An 18,057-nucleotide genomic window follows, 5' to 3' on the forward strand; every position below is an offset into this window, starting at 1 on the left:
AGCACAAGCCACTGGTGAGAGATTCATACTAATTTAGGAGCACTGTGAATCTACAGACTACAAGGCTCAGCATTCCTCTGTATTTTTTAAAAATACCACTGTGACCCTTTCGTGTCTGTGTAGTGTGAATTAACAAGATGATGTTGTAGCTTTATTTTTTCCCCATTTTTTAAAGCATACTTTTTACTATATATAGTATATATAATATAGCATATATATAGTATATATATTATATACTTAAGCATACCTGTTAGAAATGTTTGTTTTCCTTGGCCAGGTTTGCAGTCAGTGACAGCTTCTGTTGTTATGGCTGTGTATGTGGATCATCGAGTAGAAGCTCCCGATTCAGTTGCCTCCCCTTCTCACATAGCATGGCACCCACTTCATCCGCTCCTGGCAGTCGCTTCCATCAGCACAGCAGCTGGGGGCTGTGTGGATATCTACCTGGAACAGGTGAATAACCAGCAACTTTGCTGTTGTGCTTGATATAATTCTGCTGGTTTGAAACTTCACTTTTTTTATCTATATATTTGCAGCTTTACTTATCCTCCTGAATCCCTCTCTCTGGATTTTAATTATTATCCATCTCCTCTGCTATCAAGGTCATGTCAGAATCATCCGCTACTAATTAAATGTATTTTATAAAAACGTCTTTATAAATTAAATGGATCTTTCAACTGAAATTTAATTTTTGCAGCCTTAAAGTCTTGTTCGTGGTGGTTGCTGACTTGCTTTTCTCATAGTATGAGAATTTCAGACTTTTAAGTAAAATGGACACATGCTGCTTTTTAAAAAGTTTTTTTAAAAATAAAAAGTACAAAGAAGTGTAAATTAAAAAAATCATTCCTCCACCCTGAGACTGAACTGATTTGCTAGACAAAGCTTGTTCCATTTGAGTAGGTTGTTTCCTAGTACGGTTTCTGCCTGTAGACAGATATTTCCCTTGCATACTCTAAACTTTACACAAGAGACTTGCGTAGGACTTTAGTTTGCATAATTTTCAGGAAAAAGTGTGCTATTTTGGGAAATGGTACTACAAGATATCTAACAGCAGACGTACTGGAAACGTTCAAGTCTGTTAATATGAGTAGCCTATAAAATACATGCTTTTCAAAGTATATTATGAAAAATTGTCATCTAAATTTCACAAATGGAAAAATAAATACATAGAGAAGTTAAATGATTTGGCTGAAATATTTTTGCAAACCATGCACAAAGGAGGATCTACTTTTAAGAGCTCTTCAAGCATTAGGTTATTCTGTGTGCTCAGTGAGGTGCTTTAGTCTTTTTCAAAAGTTGTGTTTTTTACCTTGAAATGTTCTCAAATGCTTCTTGTCCTTCATGCAGGAGTAAAAGCTTGATATTCAGTGAGAGCTGCTTGTATATGCTGTGAGGGAAGAATAGCCTGGCAAAGCAGAGCGTGGCAGTCATTTAACACTGCTGTGTTTTCATTAGCAATTTTCAAGTGGATGTACTGCATGTTGTAGCACGTTTTTATGCACGTGAAATAGCTGTAAAGAGAATTTGTGTAGTCAATTCATGTGTCTTGCAGGAAGCTCTATTACATGACAGTCCTTTATCACAGAAAAATATCTTGTTGACTGGGGAGCAAATCTGAAGGTTTAGCTGTATCCTTGTACTGAGCTCACACTTTATTTCGATTTGCAGGGAGAACATGTGTCTGATGCACATGTTGAGAGAAGCTTTCAGGTCACATCACTTTCCTGGCACCCTTCCAGACCGATTCTTGCAGCAGGCTGGGAGACGGGAGAAGTTCTGATACTTAACAAACAAGACAAGGAGCACCACGCTGTACCATCAAATCATAATGCCAAAATTACAGTCCTAAACTGGAGTGCAAGTGGTACCCACCTTGTGTCTGGTGATAGGGTGAGTAGTTGAAATGCCAAACGTGTGTTTGATGTGGAACACAGTGCTGCAAGCCCTGTGGGAAGGGATTATGGAATGGATTGTTAGGGGAAGGGACAGTTGTGAGGGGGATAAATTTCCATGCTTTAGGTACAAATTGAAACTGTTAGGGAGTAAAATCAAATCTCAGAGTTTTCACTTTTTCTATCGTACTCATTGCTGTTTTATCAATTTATCTTTAAATAAAAGTGTATCTAACCTCACTCAGTATGGGCTGAACAGTAGGTTAGGGTTTAGGGCTATTTAATGGATGGGGTGACTGAGGCATAGACAATGTGAATTATTTGTTCCTGTCTACGAACGAATTTTGTAGCAGACTACAGCTGTATTCCAGCTACAACATAATAATCTGTAGTGAGTGCATAGCAATGGTCACTGAAGTACAAAAACCCCATGTTAATCTCTTTGTTCTGTTTTTATTAATAGTCTAAAAATGATTCAAGCTTACTGTATGGAAAATATGTTGTGGAAGTACTTGAAATGTGACAGTCTTTATTTCTGGATGAGCTGGTTGCCTTTTTGTATAGCGAAATGACAAACTAGCTATGGAATATTTAGTATTCAGAATTAAGTATTCATAGAAGATTCTGTTTTTTCCAGTTCTTGAGTGAACAAATGAAAAAAAAAGATTTTTTTTTTCTATATTTTCCCTGTTATAAACTTGAGTTTGTCCAAGAATTTAATTCCTGCTCTTAGAGAATTATTACCTACATAAGTCAGAGGAAAATAAAATTTTAAATCATTGTTTGTAAAATTCTGTTGCTGCATTAGAGTTTATCTTCTTCTTTATTAGAAAAGAGAAAATGCTGCCCAGACAAAAGAAGGTGACACACAGTATAACTGAGGTCTTATTTATATGGAGATGCCACAGCTTACATTAACTCTAAATTTATGAACAAATTTTTTTCAAATTGATTTATTTGGCATCAGATCACAGTAATGAAGTCATCTTAAAACAGATATAGCTGTCCTTGTAGTAAAATCTGAGAATTGTATAGACTTGTCCTAATTGTTCTTCTGATGACAGTATTAATCAAAGTAGAATAAGCAGTGTTTTCAAGGAAATACCTTAACGTGACAAAACTAAGCCTGTGCACCTGTTATCATGAATGCTCTTCAGTTTCATGTAGTTTCAGTTGCTGTAATTGGAAAGACCAACCTCAACAGATGGAGTAGCAGAACTGCCTGGTGTCCCTGGCCAGTGAAATGTGGGTCCTTACAGACCTGCAGCTGTGTATGTAGTGGCCAGCTTGAGCTAATCAGCCTTGCTCAGAGGCCAGGCAGCTGGTTCAGCATCCTGGGCCTAGCTCCAAGGTGGTCTCTGCCCAGGACTGCACTGGGTGGGCCCACTCAACCCTTGTGTTGCACATTCAGTGTCATTGTACCATGGTCTGATGTGCAGCACAGATATGCTCTATTTCATACATCTTTTCCAGTAAATTTTACATGTATTTTTTTAAATTTTTCCCATGAACATTTATATTCAGGAAACTTTCATTAGGTGAGTGCTGCCAGGATCATACTCTGCTCATATTAGAGGAATTTCTTTAGAAAATAAATATCTGGGCCCTTATTTGGTTTCTGTTTGATCTCCAGTGGGACTTCATAACTGAGAATGGTCAGCTGAAAACATTCAGCCATCATAAATCCTGACTTGGAAGAAAATTATTTGAAAATAACTTCTTAAAGTTGTTATAGGATGCTGTGAAAAACAGAAACTCTTAATTTGTGTTTTAAGTAACATGGATGACTTCCAGTTTTCGATCACACAAAAGAATACTAAGGATCTAGGTGTTTTCTGTAATGACAGTGTATTTATAAGGCAAATAGGCTTCATAACAAGAAGCTAAAGCTTTGGGTTGTTAAGAATGATTGGGAAGATACAGGATTCTTTAAGAGTAAATTTTGTAGATGATAAGGTCAATGTCCTTTGTCCTTTTCAAATACCATTTGAAAACAGACCAGTTCTGCATCCTTTCTATAACCAGTCACACTTAAAACAGGTAGTGAGCTTTTTTATTTCCAATCTCACATGTTCTGAACTCAGAACTAAGTTTGCAGCTAGATTATCTAGGTACAGGATGGGTTATCTAGCATGGGATGTAAGGAAGGTCAGCAGCTGTATAAAGCTGAAGGCTTTTCCTTCAGTTTATAAATGCTGCAGGTATTCTTAGGTGGATCCCTGGAATTTGGTGACATTTAAACATGAGAGAAAAGTGAGAGAAGGAACCAACAGGACATGAACTTTCAGATGATAGGGTCCTGTGATTTCCAGAGGTAACCAGCAAAGAGTGTATGAACCACAAGTGGCCTCTTGGAACAAGACTACAGCAGTTTCACAGCTGCACAGCTGTGTCACAGTGTAAGAGCACTGCACTTAATAAACATTTTTAGGTGGTATAAATATTCTCATCTTTCTCCTGAAAAGAAGTTAGAAATTTGATTCTTGGGAAAAAAAGAAGGCAATGTTACCTTGGAAGGTCTCAGCTGCATCTCGTGTGGTTTTTAGTAAGGTTTGTGAAGAGGAAGTGTTTAGAGTGTACCACTGCTACTCATCTTTCACTTATAGAAGACTATGCTCCATTGAAAACAATAAAGAAAAATAGAACAAATTATAATGCCACTTTATTGTTATCTATCTTAATGAAATAAAATTAGATTGAACATATTGCAAAATGTTGCTAGTTTTTTCATGTAATGCTTGCACACACGGCCTCCAAATGCAATTTGGTTCCTCCTAAGCACTCACATAATAACAACAATAAATAATAATCTTAAAATTCCAGCTGTGAGGCTGTAGCATGTCAGTTTGTTGGGGTGGTTAATGTCTATGTCATGCTGAACTCTGTTTTTGCTTCTCTGCCTTCTCCATTCTTCCCAGTCACCAGGGATTTGGTACACATTCTGAGGGGGCACTGCAGAATGGGCCCTACCTTCAGCACCTGTGCCAGGCTCTGGGGGCCAACTTCTGTTGACTACTGTTGAGTTAATTAGCTAACCAGTCTTTCTTTCTTTAGAGCCTGTGATTCTTCTACTTCCTAAACTCTGTTTCTAAAAATGAATTCTTCTTGTACTTGAATGTCTACTCTGAAAGAAGAGGAAAGCTGCAGAAATTCTGAAATTCTTTCTTCAGGTTGTCTGCATCCTGTGACTTCACATGTGTCTAATCATATACTGATGCTCATCTACATCAGTGTATACTGTACTCAGGGATGCATATCTTACGCTTTACTATCCTTTATCTTTTAGCAATCAGAGTACTTGCAACAACAAAATTGAAAGGCAGTTACCTAAACAAATATCTGTGGCTTGTATCAGAAATAGTGTGGCCAGCAGGGACAGGGAAGGGATCTTACCCTTGTACTCAGCACTGGTGAGGCCGCCCCTCGATTACTGGGTTCAGTTCTGGGCCCCTCACCCCAAAAAGGCCATTGAATGACTCGAGCGTGGCCAGAGAAGGGCAACGGAGCTGGGGCAGGGTCTGGAGCACAGGTCTGCTGGGGAGCGGCTGGGGGAACTGGGGGGGTTCAGTCTGGAGAAGAGGAGGCTGAGGGGAGACCTCCTGGCCCTCTGCAACTCCCTGCCAGGAGGGTGCAGAGAGGGGGGATGAGTCTCTGGAGCCAAGGAGCCAGCGACAGGCCCCGAGGGAATGGCCTCAAGCTGCCCAGGGCAGGGTCAGGCTGGCTCTGAGGAAGGATTTCTGTGCAGAAGGGGCTGTTGGGCGTTGGAATGGGCTGCCCAGGGCAGGGGGGAGTCCCCATCCCTGGAGGGGTTGAAGAGTCGGGCTGAGCCAGCGCTGAGGGATCTGGGGCAGTTGGGAATGGTCAGGGTGAGGTTCATGGTTGGGCTGAAGGACCTTCAAGGTCCTTTCCAACAGAGATGATTCTGTGATTCTGTATATGCTACTTGAGAGGAAAACTAAGGCTGTTCCATTTAATTGCTCTGGCAATGTAATTTTACTAAGAAAGGTTATGACCAACAAGCTCTTTTTGGTAACTTGATTTTAAATGAGCAAATAATACGTTAAAGAAACTATTTGTTCCATGTGTCTTAAGTTTTAAGTGGGAGTAACTGTATATGTCAGCTAAATGAAAGGAAAGGTGTTGCTCTGTCGATGAGATGTTTATGTGCACTGACTACTTGGAATCTGGATTCTCATCTGTGTGCAAAGGGTAATGAATTAACTGTTACTTTTTTCTAGTATGGTGTCTTGGTTCTATGGAGAATGGACCAGCGAGGCAGAGTGCAGGGGCCTGCCCTGCTGAAACAGGAGTTTGGGAAATGTCTGGCGCACTGTGTGTTCCGACCGCCCCTGCCTGGCGAGTAAGTATTGTGCTCTGTCAGAGTGCAGGGAGAGCAGGGAGAAGAAAATCCTACTCACAGACAAAGCTTTTTTTAAAACATATAATAAAAGGTTCTCCTAACTGTCCTTTTATTTCCAGTTCTTCTGCCACTCTGGTAGCTGTGTCCTGTATGCAGCAACAGATCTTCCTTTTGTCCATGCTTTCCTCTCTGTTGCTGTTGACTTTTCTTCCTTTTCATTAACAATGTTGTTGATTGTGAACAGCAGAAAGCACACTGAAAACACAATTATTCATGAAATTATTGGCAAGAATAATTAAATTAGAAGTCAGTTCTTGAACATTATTATTTCTTTCCAAGCCAGAAATGGGAAACAGGTCTAGTAAAAAAACAAGTTTTCCTTGTCTGGCCCACTTGTGTTTCACATCTCTGTAAAAATGATGCTTATGGAAAAAGGGTGAAACAATGAAAATGAAAACTAGTATTAAACTTTTACTTTGTATCTTTTTGAGTTTGTCCTTTTTCCAGTCAGTGTATGAAATGTCTGTATTCTCTCTTTACCATATGTTTTTTTAACTACTCATCCATTCTTTGAGGTGGAAAGTACTCTGTTCTGTAAGGAGTTGAAAATCAAATATCTCTCTTTGCAGGGACTTTGTACAGCTGGCAAAAGCAGCTGTGAGTGGTGATGAGAAGGCATTGGATATGTTTAACTGGAGAAAAGCTGGAACGGGAGCACTTCCGAAAATGGGACTCCAGGAAGGACTCTCCTTCTTTATCGCTTTGACAGATGGTAAGAGCAAAGCCACTTTTCCAGTCTGCTGGAAGTTAGTTTCCTTGATGCTTCAAAATAGCTCAGTGCACAATTGTCCTGTTTTCATATGTCCAGCATCTAGACTGGACATATGAATCTATCCATATATCCATCATATTTATAAATCCAACAGGATAGAGTATCCATAGGAGTTAAAGAAAGTTTGGTAAGAAGAAATAAATAAAATTATTAAAATCTTGGCATCTTCAAGGTGAGTCCTTTCCAGAAGGACACCATAGGTATTGGATTAGTCAGGTTCCCGAAGAAGTCAGTGTAGGGAAAGTGATCTGTAGCACCTAAGTGTAAATAAAATTAGAAGCTGTCAGCATTTTGTACAGAGCTTCGAAATAATGCATGTGGTTTTTTATTTTTCTAGAAATAGGCAAATACTGCGAGAACATAACTTTTAAAATAAATTATTAATTTACTTTTTCACTTTTTTCTTATGCTTTGAAACGATGCTTCAGTGTAAGAAAGCAAAAAAGTCTGAGTCTCTCTTTTGTTAGTTTTCTTCCTGATATCACTTCTTCCCTGCCATTTGTCTTTTCCTCTCCCTTTTACTGTTCTGGGTACTAGTTTGCTCTGAGCTCATTTTCTTCCTACCCCAGTTGTTCTCACCTCTAACCTCCTGACTCTTTGGACTGAAGCTGGAATGCGTGTGACCAGTATTGTAATGAGTTTGTTTCTGGTAGGTGATTCGACTATGTAATCCTCTCGATACAAGTGTTTACCACTCCGAAAAACATTTAAGTTATGCTGGTTCTGCAGCTCAATTACAGTTTGATTCAGTGTTTACATTATCAAGAGTGAGACCTGGCATTTCCACCAGGATAGCTTCCATGTGATTGCAGGAGTGGCATTGTCCAGCTCTATGTTTGTTTTACACAACAGTGGGCTGTACCTCATTTGACTTGTGAGTTACGAGTCTCTTTACTAGATATGAACCGTTTAAATGAAAAAGAGGTACAAGGCAGTTAAACGTACAAGGAGAAGATCTTTGAGTAGCTGTGCCTGTACACCCTCAAGTTCAAAGAAACTGTTGTGGTGGTACACAGCTCCATCTAGGGACAGGCAATGTATCCTGCAAGTGGGTGTCCACATGTTTCTTCGGCCTCCTTGTTCAAATTTTGCAGATTTCAGTCAAATGACACTATTTCTTTTGAGCTGACTCATTGCCTAGGTTGATTTGGGCACATGTATTTTGGACCCAGTTCTTAATCTAGTGATCTGTCATAACTTCAGAATCAGTTAATGCTTTCATAGTGTTTAAATTTGACTTGCAAATTTCCTTTAGAGTATGGATTCTCAGTCCAAACTTGTTTAATAAAAATGAATTAAAAACCCCCATTCTTATTGCATGTTTTTAAATATCTCAAAAGAAATTTGACTAAAGACGATATAGCATCTTTAAGCTCCTCATAAAAGCCCAAAACAAAATGAAAAAACCTCCCAAGTTTGTATTAGTCTAGATATTTTTTGACGCTTCCAAAACACTGATCTCTGCAGTAAAACAATAGATGAAATTCAGGCAATATGTTACGTGAGATGCTTATCTGAAGAGCAGATACCTGAACTGATAACTTTCAGAGGTTGTTTTGCAATGCTTTTTGTGAGCACAATGAATCATCTTCATTACTGAGCATTTGAGATGACTGGCACAGGTATTGGGACATAACCTGAATAGTGGAAGTCATCCTGAAATTTTTACTGAATACACCCTTGTTTGTCTTGACTGCAATTTAGGTCATGAGTAATAATCCTGTTCTGGTCCCCTTTGTATTTCCTAAACAGTGTACACTTTCTGCTGCTTTTCTGAATCTCAGAGTTATGTGCTCTACTTAGGTCCCTCAGATTTGTTAACTTTTGAGATTCGTCTCCTGTGTGATACAGTGTAAAAACTTTCTTAAAGTTGCTCAGAAAGCTAGAACTCTCTCTCTAACCACCTAAGTAGCTTCAAAATAGTGGGTAGCATTATCTGTGTGATATGTGATATTTGTATGGTAATATCTAAGTACAGAAGGCTAGTTTAACTTATGAAACAATTTCAGATGGCAAATAAAATCAAAGGGCTGTCCGTTTCTTGTAACAGATCCCATAGAACAGAGATTCAGTAGCTGATCAGTTACTGCAAAGTATTACTACAGTAAACAGATGTCTATGTGATAAAAAATGCCACATTGGAGAACTATCCCAACAGTCCCCCATATCACTACAAACCGGGTGATGAATGGATTGAGAGCAGCCCTGCAGAGAAGGAATTGAGGGTAGTGGTGGATGAAAAGTTGGGTGTGATCCAGCAACGTGCGGTCACAGCCCAGAAAGCCAACCGTGTGCTGGGCGGCACCCAGAGCAGGGTGGGCAGCAGGGCGAGGGAGGGGATTCTCCCGCTCTGCTCCGCTCTCCTGAGACCCCCCTGCAGTGCTGGGTCCAGCTCTGGGGGCACCAACATCAGAAGGACACGGACCTGCTCGAGCGGGGCCAGAGGAGACCACGAAGATGCTGGGGGGGCTGGAGCAGCTCCCCTGTGAGGACAGGCTGAGAGAGTTGGGGGTTCAGCTGGAGATGAGAAGGCTCCAGGGAGACCTTACTGTGACCTTACAACACTGAAAGGGGGCTTATAAATGGAGAGAGACTTCTCACTAAGGCCTGTACTGACGGGACAAGGGGTAACAGTTTTAAACTGGTAGAGGGTAGATTTAGATGAGATGTAAGGAAGAAATTCTTCCCTGTGAGGGGCGTGAGGCCCTGGCACAGGTTGCCCAGAGAAGCTGTGGCTGCCCCCTCCCTGGAAGGGTTCAAGGGTTGGACGGGACTTTGGGCAGCCTGGGCTAGTGGAAGGTGACCCTGCCTGGGGCAGAGGCTGGAACTGGATGGTCTTTAAGGTCCCTTCCAACCTGAACCATTCTGTGATTTAACAAGAGGGATGAATGATGTTACTTGAAGTTTTGTATCAGGGAGAAAATGAAGCCATGTGGGAGAAGGTGGGAGAGGAGTTTGAAATTTTTTTTATATAGTTGGAATGTAGTGGATCGTAATACATTTGCCAGAGTTTTGGAAATTAAAACATTCTTTTGAATTAGTTACATCATATTGCATCTTGGGTATAACATTTTAGTGTGAATCCTTAATGTTCATTCTTCTACATTTGTTTTTTCTGCTTCAGCTTTTGGGGGAAAATATTGTGTCATTTCATAGGGTTTTTTGATTTGCGCTGGTTTGAAATGTCACATTTATATAATGTCGTGATTTACTAAGAAATTATGTATGTGTGTGTGGCATGAGATCTGTCTGATTTGGATTACTTCATTTGTTTGGGTGATTTCTATAATACCATTTGCAAACTGCTATACTAATTCAGGGGTTTTTCACTGGGTACATTTATGAATGATTGATACAGTATTACAATTTAACAAAATGAGAATGGCTTTTAAAATGTTGATAGGTGCTGTAGTTGCCAAGTCACACACACTGTTATCAGTGTTCTCAGAAAGACGCTATCCCATTTGCTTGTGAAATTAATGTAGAAAACCTGTATTTAATGTGTGGTGAAGTGTTTCTAAACAATGAAGAACTTAATATCCTCTGTTTTCTGTAATCTAGACTCTGCTGTAAATTGCACCAATTCTTAGCTGTTCTTCCTTCACAAATTATTATTAATACTGAAGATTTCAGAAGCCATCGTTCTTGCACACATATGCAGAAAGTTTACTTCTGATTAAAATTATTTAAATGGTGGCCTTTAAATCATTCCCCTCTGGATTTCCTAGATGGGGGAAAATGTAAGTAAGTTTAGGTTTATTGCTCTGGTCAGCTATTGTAGTCTGTGTCTTGAGACAAACTGGAAGACAAAAGAATTATGTTTATTTTAACTTTTCAGCACTTGAGGAATATTTTATTAAGGTAGAAAGAAGCAACTTTGATTTTTGTAGCTAGAAAATGTTAAGTAAAACTATACCTTGTTTATATGTACTACAGGTTCTGTGCATTATGTGAATGAGAAAGGAAAGCCAAGGCACGTATTGTCCACAGACAGTCTGGTCCAAAAGCTTCTGTTCATGGAGAAAAGAGATGTTTTAGTCGTTATAACAGAGAACTTGCAGTTGTCCTTGCATGCAGTTACTCTTGAGGGAGAGGCAGAAGAGCTCATGAAGGTAAGAGTCAGACTACAGGGTAAATTTGCAATGTTTAATCTTTATAAGTATTTTTTTAGGGTATTTTGATGATCACTTTTTTGCTTACAAATGAATCAACTCTCATTTTTGTTTCTCAGATCATAGCTTGATGAGAAAATATATGCTCATTTGAAAGGGGAATAGAGTGGTGTGTTACTGAACTTGGAAGGAAGGATTTCATCTTGCCTTCCTGTTTCTTCTTAGTTTCTTTAATTTTGACCCTATGTTAATGTTTTTACACTTCATTTAACTTGATTTAGTGAATTAGAGAAGGATTAAAATTTCTAGTATAATCAAATACGGGTTAAAACGTCTTGTGGATAAATGGTTCATAATCTGCATCCTCCGTTTTATTATCATCAGTTGCTCAGAGCTGTCTTGTCTTTCATATTAGTAGGAGCAGTACCTTCTCTTGGCGATACTGTCTTTGCCTGCAAATCTGAAAGATAGTTTAGCTCTCACATAGTGAAAATGTTCTTCAGAGCTGCAAAGGCTTGGGATCATAGAATCATAGACTGGTTTTGGTTGGAAGGGATCTTAAAGACCATCTAGTCCCAAGCCCCCTGCCATGGGCCGGGACAACTTCCACTAGCCCAGGTTGCCCAAAGCCCCGTCCAACCCTGCCTTGAACCCTTCCAGGGAAGATGCAGCCACAACCTCTCTGGGCAACCTGTGCCAGGGCCTCACCACTCTCACAGGGAAGAATTTCTTCCTAGTATCTAATCTAAATCTACCCTCTGCCAGTTTAAAACCATTATCCCTTGTCCTATCCCTACATTCCCAGAGTCCCTCGCCATCTTTCCTGTAGCCCCTTTAAGTACTTGAAGGCTGCTATAAGTTCTCCCAGAGCCTTCTCTTCTCCAGGCTGAAGAACCCCAACTCTCTCAGCCTGTCCTCACAGGGGAGGTGCTCCAGCCCCCGATTATTTTCATGTCTCACTTGGACATTGAGCTGCTGACCATAACTCTTTGAGTGCAACCACCCAGCCAGTCCCTTACCCACCGAGTGGTCCATCCATCAAATCCATGTCTCTCCAGTTTAGAGACAAGGTTGTTGTGTGGGACAATGTCAAATGCTTTGCACAAGCCCAGGTATGTGATGCCAGTTGCTCTTCCCTTATCCACCAGCACTGTAACCCTGTTGTAGAAGGCCACCAAATTTGTTGGGCATGATTTGCCCTTAGTGAAGCCATGTTGGATATCACCAATCACGTCCCTATTTTCCGTGTGCCTTAGCAGAGTTTCCAGGAGGATCAGCTTCATGATCTTGCCAGGCACAGAGGTGGGACTGGCCTGTAGTTCCCTGGGTCTTCTTTTTTTCCCTTTTTAAAACTGTGTGTTAAGTTTGTCCTTTTCCAGTCAGGGGGAACTTCTCCAGACTGCCATGTCTTCTCAGGTATGATGAATAGTGGTTTAGTCACTTTATCTACCAGTTCCTTTGGGACCTGTGGATGGATCTCATCAGGTGCCATGGACTTGTGCACCTTCAGGTTCCTTAGATTGTCTTGAACCTGATCTTCTCCTACAGTGGGTGGTTCTTCATCCTCCCAGTCCCTGTCTTTCCCTTCTGCCCCTTGGGTGGTGTGGCTGGAGCCCTTGCCAGGGAATACTGAGGCAAAAAAGTCATTGAATATCTCAGTCTCTTCCATATCCTGGGTAACCAGGTTTTCTGTTTCTTCTGGAGAGGTTCCACATTTTTTTTTTAGTCTTCCTTTTATCACTGATGTCCCTATAGAAGCTTTTTTTTTGGTTGCCTGTGATGTCTCTGGGCAGTTTTAATTCTGTCAGGGCGCTGGCCTTTGCTAACCTGATCCCTGGCTGCTTGGACAATTTCTCTGTATTCCTCTGTATTTTTAAAAGGAAGCTTTTAAAAAATAACAACCCACAAGTCATAGAATCACAAATAATGTACTGACCCAAAAAGTATTGTATAGGGACAAAACCCAAACTGACCTCATCCGTGACTTATAATTACCTTGGCTCAAACAAAATCCTGTACTGTTGGAGAATACTGCTTGGGGGGATGGAACCCAAACCTTCACCTTCCTATGATTTTTTTTTCCTTTTATCTAAGATTGTAGAAGTAAGCTTTGATATTTCATATTTTAAAGCAATCTTTATCAAGTTCTAAAAGAGAATCTAGTACAAGAGAAAACTGCTTCTTTCCTACTTAATTAACCTACCACAAGGTTTCTTTTATTAAATTGATACATCATATACTTATGCATTTAGTGATGAACACTGCCTGAGAGAAACTATTGGTCTATCTGAACTGACAGAGAGGTCTATTCTTATATTTTAACTTTTTAGCCAAACTAGGAAATTCAGGTGCTTACTGTCTTTCAGTGTGTTATTCCTACCATCTGTAATTCTATTTATTTACTTATCATTAACAGGTGAAGTTGAGTGGGAAGATAGGTCATTCTGCAGACATCATCTTCATAGACCATAGTCTTGTTGTTACAGCACTAGGCGAGACGGTCATCAGGTAAGAATCCTGTTTTAAAGCTGTTCTGGTTGCCCATGAGAAGTGCCAGCCAAAAGCTTTATGGTCTGCATTGCAGACCATATTTTACCAAACTATTTTTTCTTAACCAATAACAAAAAAACCTTCTAATATTTCCTAATTTTGTTCCTCAAAATAAATAGAAAAATAAAATGAAAAATCTGTTTCCTTGAGGACAAAAATGAATTCTATATAATCTTTGTTTCTCTATATCTATATTTTGTTTTGTCAGGGAGTACTACCCAAACCTCTTCCTTTCTGATTGCTGTTAATGCTTTCTTCTGAAAATCTATCCATTTGTGTTTTTTGCATGAAAAAGCTAGCCACTTTGCTGTTCTTTCCATTGTTATTGTCTGATTGTTAGGATAGTCATAGCATCAGCAACAGGAAAAAAAGTGCTTGCTTTTCAGGATGTTTCTCTGTTACTCTAATATAAGGCAAGTACTTTGGTTACTTTTATCCCTAATTCTTTAAACCAACTATGTTACTTTGCCATGCTGCTATGGTGCCATGTTCTGTAGTTTTTATCTTTTTGCGTCTGTTTAAAAAAGGTATTAAATCTTCTTTCTCCCTGTCTTTACTATGACTTGCTCTACCTGTTTCCTCTAACTTTTCTGGGAGGGTGGGGGTATTCCAGTAACATCAGTAGTTCACTTTCTTGTGTCTCCATCTATTACTGTCAGAGAAAGTTTTCTGTTAATTTTGTGAGAGTGTGATAAAGACCAAGTATCAAGAAGGAATAAGCTTGATGACAATGTTTAGTTCTAGAAAATACATCTGGAATTGAAAGGACTACTGGTTAACCAAGGAATATTCTTAAAATAGAGGAGGAAGCATAAGTTGGGAGGAGGAAAATTGCAGCTAGATCTCACTTCTTTTGTTTTGTATTTTTCTTAAAGCTGGGTTTGCTTCTGACTCTTTCTTCTTAGAAGAATATCACAAAACATGCTGCAGATTAAGAAGTCAAGGGAAAAGGAAGGAGATTGTTAAGAAATTCAGATTTCAGAGGCAGCTGCTGGCAATTTAATTTTTAAAATTGAATGATCTGGGCATTGTGGAAATAGCAAATTAATTTCATGTACAGCATCCTGTTAACTGTGTTAGGAAGATACCTGGAAGGAAAAGCATTGTTAACACTCTTATTTTGTGTGTCTTAGGTTCTGGGATTTGGACCGAGATGAGAACTATGTGCTCTCCCCAGATGTGCAGTTTGGCTTTGAGGGAGGAGAATGTGTTAACTGTGTTTCTTACTGCAGTGCTAAAGGTGAGAAATAACATGGCAGCTGTGATCTCTGGATCCTAAACCTTGTCAAACCTCAGCCTTCAGTGCCTGTAGTCATTTCAGTATATTTGTCTTGTTTACTGAGGGTTTCAGTAACAGCATGTGATGTAGAAGCATTTTAGTTCAGATCAGGAGTGTGCTTTTGAAGGTACAGTGAGAGAATTTGGTACTCACCACGCATTGTCTCGGTGTGGAGTTGTCTTCTGGCACACAAGCTGGATACCCTTTGAACTGTACTTTGTACTGAACAGGTACAAGTACTCCTGTAGTACACCTGATGCACTCCAAGATGTTACAGGCATCAGTCTACAAGCCCAGACTAGAGCTAATGCCAAACATATATAGCATGGTCCTTAAAATGTTTTCTACAGAGCTACTCCAACACGTCACCTTGTTGCCAGTGTAACCATAGCTAGTGTCCACTAGAATGGTTTAATGGTGACTTGCCCATGGTGACTACAAAACCAGCTATTAACAAGTGAACGGTTAAAATGTAATCATTGTCTGATAGATTTAAAAGATAACTTCATCTGGTACCTTAGAAAATGGGCCTTGCCATGTGAAACTTCTGCCATTGTTTCTCCAGAAAGAAATCCAGTTCAGGACTAGGATGCTGTGTTGCAGGAAGGCAAAGAAACGGATGCTGCTAGACGAAGGTTTCTCATTACCTTAGAACCAGATCTAGATTGCCTGCTACTTTGTATAATGTGGGTTTGTTTTTCTGAAGTTTAAGATACAAAATGCCTAAAAGGTTTGTGAATGGCAGGCCTCTTAGCAGCTGGTACAAACAAAGGGAGAATAGCCATGTGGAGGAAAGCAGCAGGATCCGATCGGAGCGCACGGGCTTTGGAGGGCAAGGAGAAGTGGAAACTTCAGCCACCTACAGAACTTGAAGGAAATGTCACTCAGATAAAGGTAAGATGGGAAAGAGTCTTCTTGCATGTTAATAGGACTTTACAATCATTAGAGGAATGGATCATCTTTGTGAAACAGATGAAGATGATCACTATCATACAGATAGGTGCACCAGTAGACGCTGGTCCTCCTTCAGAAGAAGGAGTATAAACCATCAGGATCAAATAACTTTAAAAATTGAAACAGGCAGAAATATTATCTATAGCTATTTTGTTACAGACAGGGTTGAAAAGCTCAGCAACATAACACACTGAAATGTAAATATATCTCTCTGGGAGAATTAGCAGTCATGGCATCCTTAAATCCAAACATCTCTCATTTTATGTCTCATTGACAAACTCTTTGTATTCAGCACCCTGAAATTATTTTCTGGGAGATATATTGTCGGAAATGTCAAATTTATATAAATTTATTAAAATAACAAGCAAAAAAATCTGACTAAATGCATGATTTTATTTGTAGGCAATTTTCTTCTTTTAGTCACTTTCTCAAAGTTTACTCTTACTGGCAGTTGCAAAAATAAAACAATGTATTTACAACCATATATTCTTTGGTGAGAAGATGTGCCATCTAGAAGGGAATGCTATATTTTTACACAAACAATGATGTTTTAAGCTGCTTTTTTTGTCAGAAAATGTTTCTTGTTTGCTAGATAATATTTTTATATGTGCCAGCATTAGACTAGATGTGGATGATAAGTTTTCTCTTGCAAATTTGCAAAACCAATGTTTTAAAACATTTCTACTGCTATTTACAATATTTTAATGCTGACGGTTATGACAATACAAAGAATTAAAATATCTGGGTTTTAACCCATTGTCTGTTAAGTGTCAGGGTGCAGCGTTTTTATATATTTGAAATGTTTTCATTTGTCACATTCAACTGTCATTCTATACTTATTAGCATTTTGATATATGCAAAAGAGAAATGCTAAGCATTACAATTGTAAATTTAAATTTTAAAAGTTTAACATTAACAAACAGCATTTTTGACCACAACCATTCTGCTAAAAGGCAAAGCTTGTGCTTTTAGGTTCTCCAGCATCTTTTATTTTGTTTGTTATACCTTATTATTACTTTTTTCATTTTTTTTTAGAATTTCTGTTATAACAGATTATTCTGTTGCCGTGCTTAATATGTGAGAATAATACCCATTTTTCAGAAGGAATGAAAATCAAATAAATATATCTGGCGCCTTTCAAGAGAAAGTAATTTTATGTTTTATTCTGTTTTCACATAAGGATGGAAAATATTTAAAAAGCAATGGCATTTGCTTGCTCTGGGTTGGCATATAGCAAGGGTCTGTATCAGAGTCCTACTTACAAACTTAAAGCGTAAGTACTATCAAAGTGGATAACCCAAATCTTCTCTTAAGATTCTTCAGTAGCAGAAGGTCCAGGATATAGGAAATAGTGTGTGCCATTAGTATATCATACATCTGCTAATAAGTTGAGGGAAGGGAAGAGATATAGGTGTTTATGTCAGCTTGACCATCCAACATGTTCCAGATAACAGAATATGGAGCACTCTCCAGAAAGAATACCTCGTTCCTAATGTTTGTTAGCATAAACAAAAGCATTGCCAAACAACTGTCAACAGTCACTGCATTTTTACCTCATGTTATAAAGCTGTCTTTAATTATGGAAACTAGATTATTTTTTATTGTAATACCTGTATTCCAAAAAATGTTTTGTAAAGGATTTTAAAAATTGGTACATATGGAATCTTTTAGTAATTCCTATAAAAACCTTTTCCTATATTACCATGAAAAACTCAGAATAGAAAGTCATGTACAATAGTGAGGTCAAAGGGCAGCAATAACTTAATTTGACTCCTTGCCAACTTCATCTTTTTTCAACCTAATATGGTGGCTTTGAAAGAGAGGTGGTTGGGAAATACACTCTAGGTTATCTGTAATATCTAGCTAATTGTAACCAAGCGCCATTAAAAAGAAAACCCCAAACAAACCATGCAAAATAGCTTTATTTCTTAGATCATGCTCTGAAATAAAATGAAATTATTTTCAAACACAACTATTTAAATCAGCGTTGTTTGAAAGGTATAGCCACCAAAATATCAGTATGTCAGGAAATTAATATGAAACTTCGAATAACTTTGAGGGAAGCAGAGACCTTAGGG

General features: G+C 38.9%; 1 protein-coding gene across 2 annotated transcripts in view; it reads left to right on the forward strand.

Moving 5' to 3' along the window:
* The window catches only part of IFT140 (intraflagellar transport 140), a 91,477-nt gene that overhangs the window by 4,622 nt on the left and 68,798 nt on the right, over nucleotides 1–18,057 (forward strand). For both annotated transcript variants that reach the window (XM_074919201.1, XM_074919200.1), the window contains exons 2-9: nucleotides 278–453; nucleotides 1,669–1,890; nucleotides 6,131–6,252; nucleotides 6,882–7,024; nucleotides 11,021–11,196; nucleotides 13,613–13,704; nucleotides 14,880–14,986; nucleotides 15,771–15,919. In XM_074919201.1, coding sequence (XP_074775302.1) covers nucleotides 307–453; nucleotides 1,669–1,890; nucleotides 6,131–6,252; nucleotides 6,882–7,024; nucleotides 11,021–11,196; nucleotides 13,613–13,704; nucleotides 14,880–14,986; nucleotides 15,771–15,919 — 1,158 coding nt within the window. In that variant the 5' untranslated portion in view covers nucleotides 278–306. The remainder of the gene's footprint in view (nucleotides 1–277; nucleotides 454–1,668; nucleotides 1,891–6,130; nucleotides 6,253–6,881; nucleotides 7,025–11,020; nucleotides 11,197–13,612; nucleotides 13,705–14,879; nucleotides 14,987–15,770; nucleotides 15,920–18,057) is intronic.

The sequence above is a fragment of the Athene noctua genome, chromosome 15, assembly GCF_965140245.1.
Source record: "Athene noctua chromosome 15, bAthNoc1.hap1.1, whole genome shotgun sequence".
In the NCBI taxonomy this organism is placed as follows: domain Eukaryota; kingdom Metazoa; phylum Chordata; class Aves; order Strigiformes; family Strigidae; genus Athene; species Athene noctua.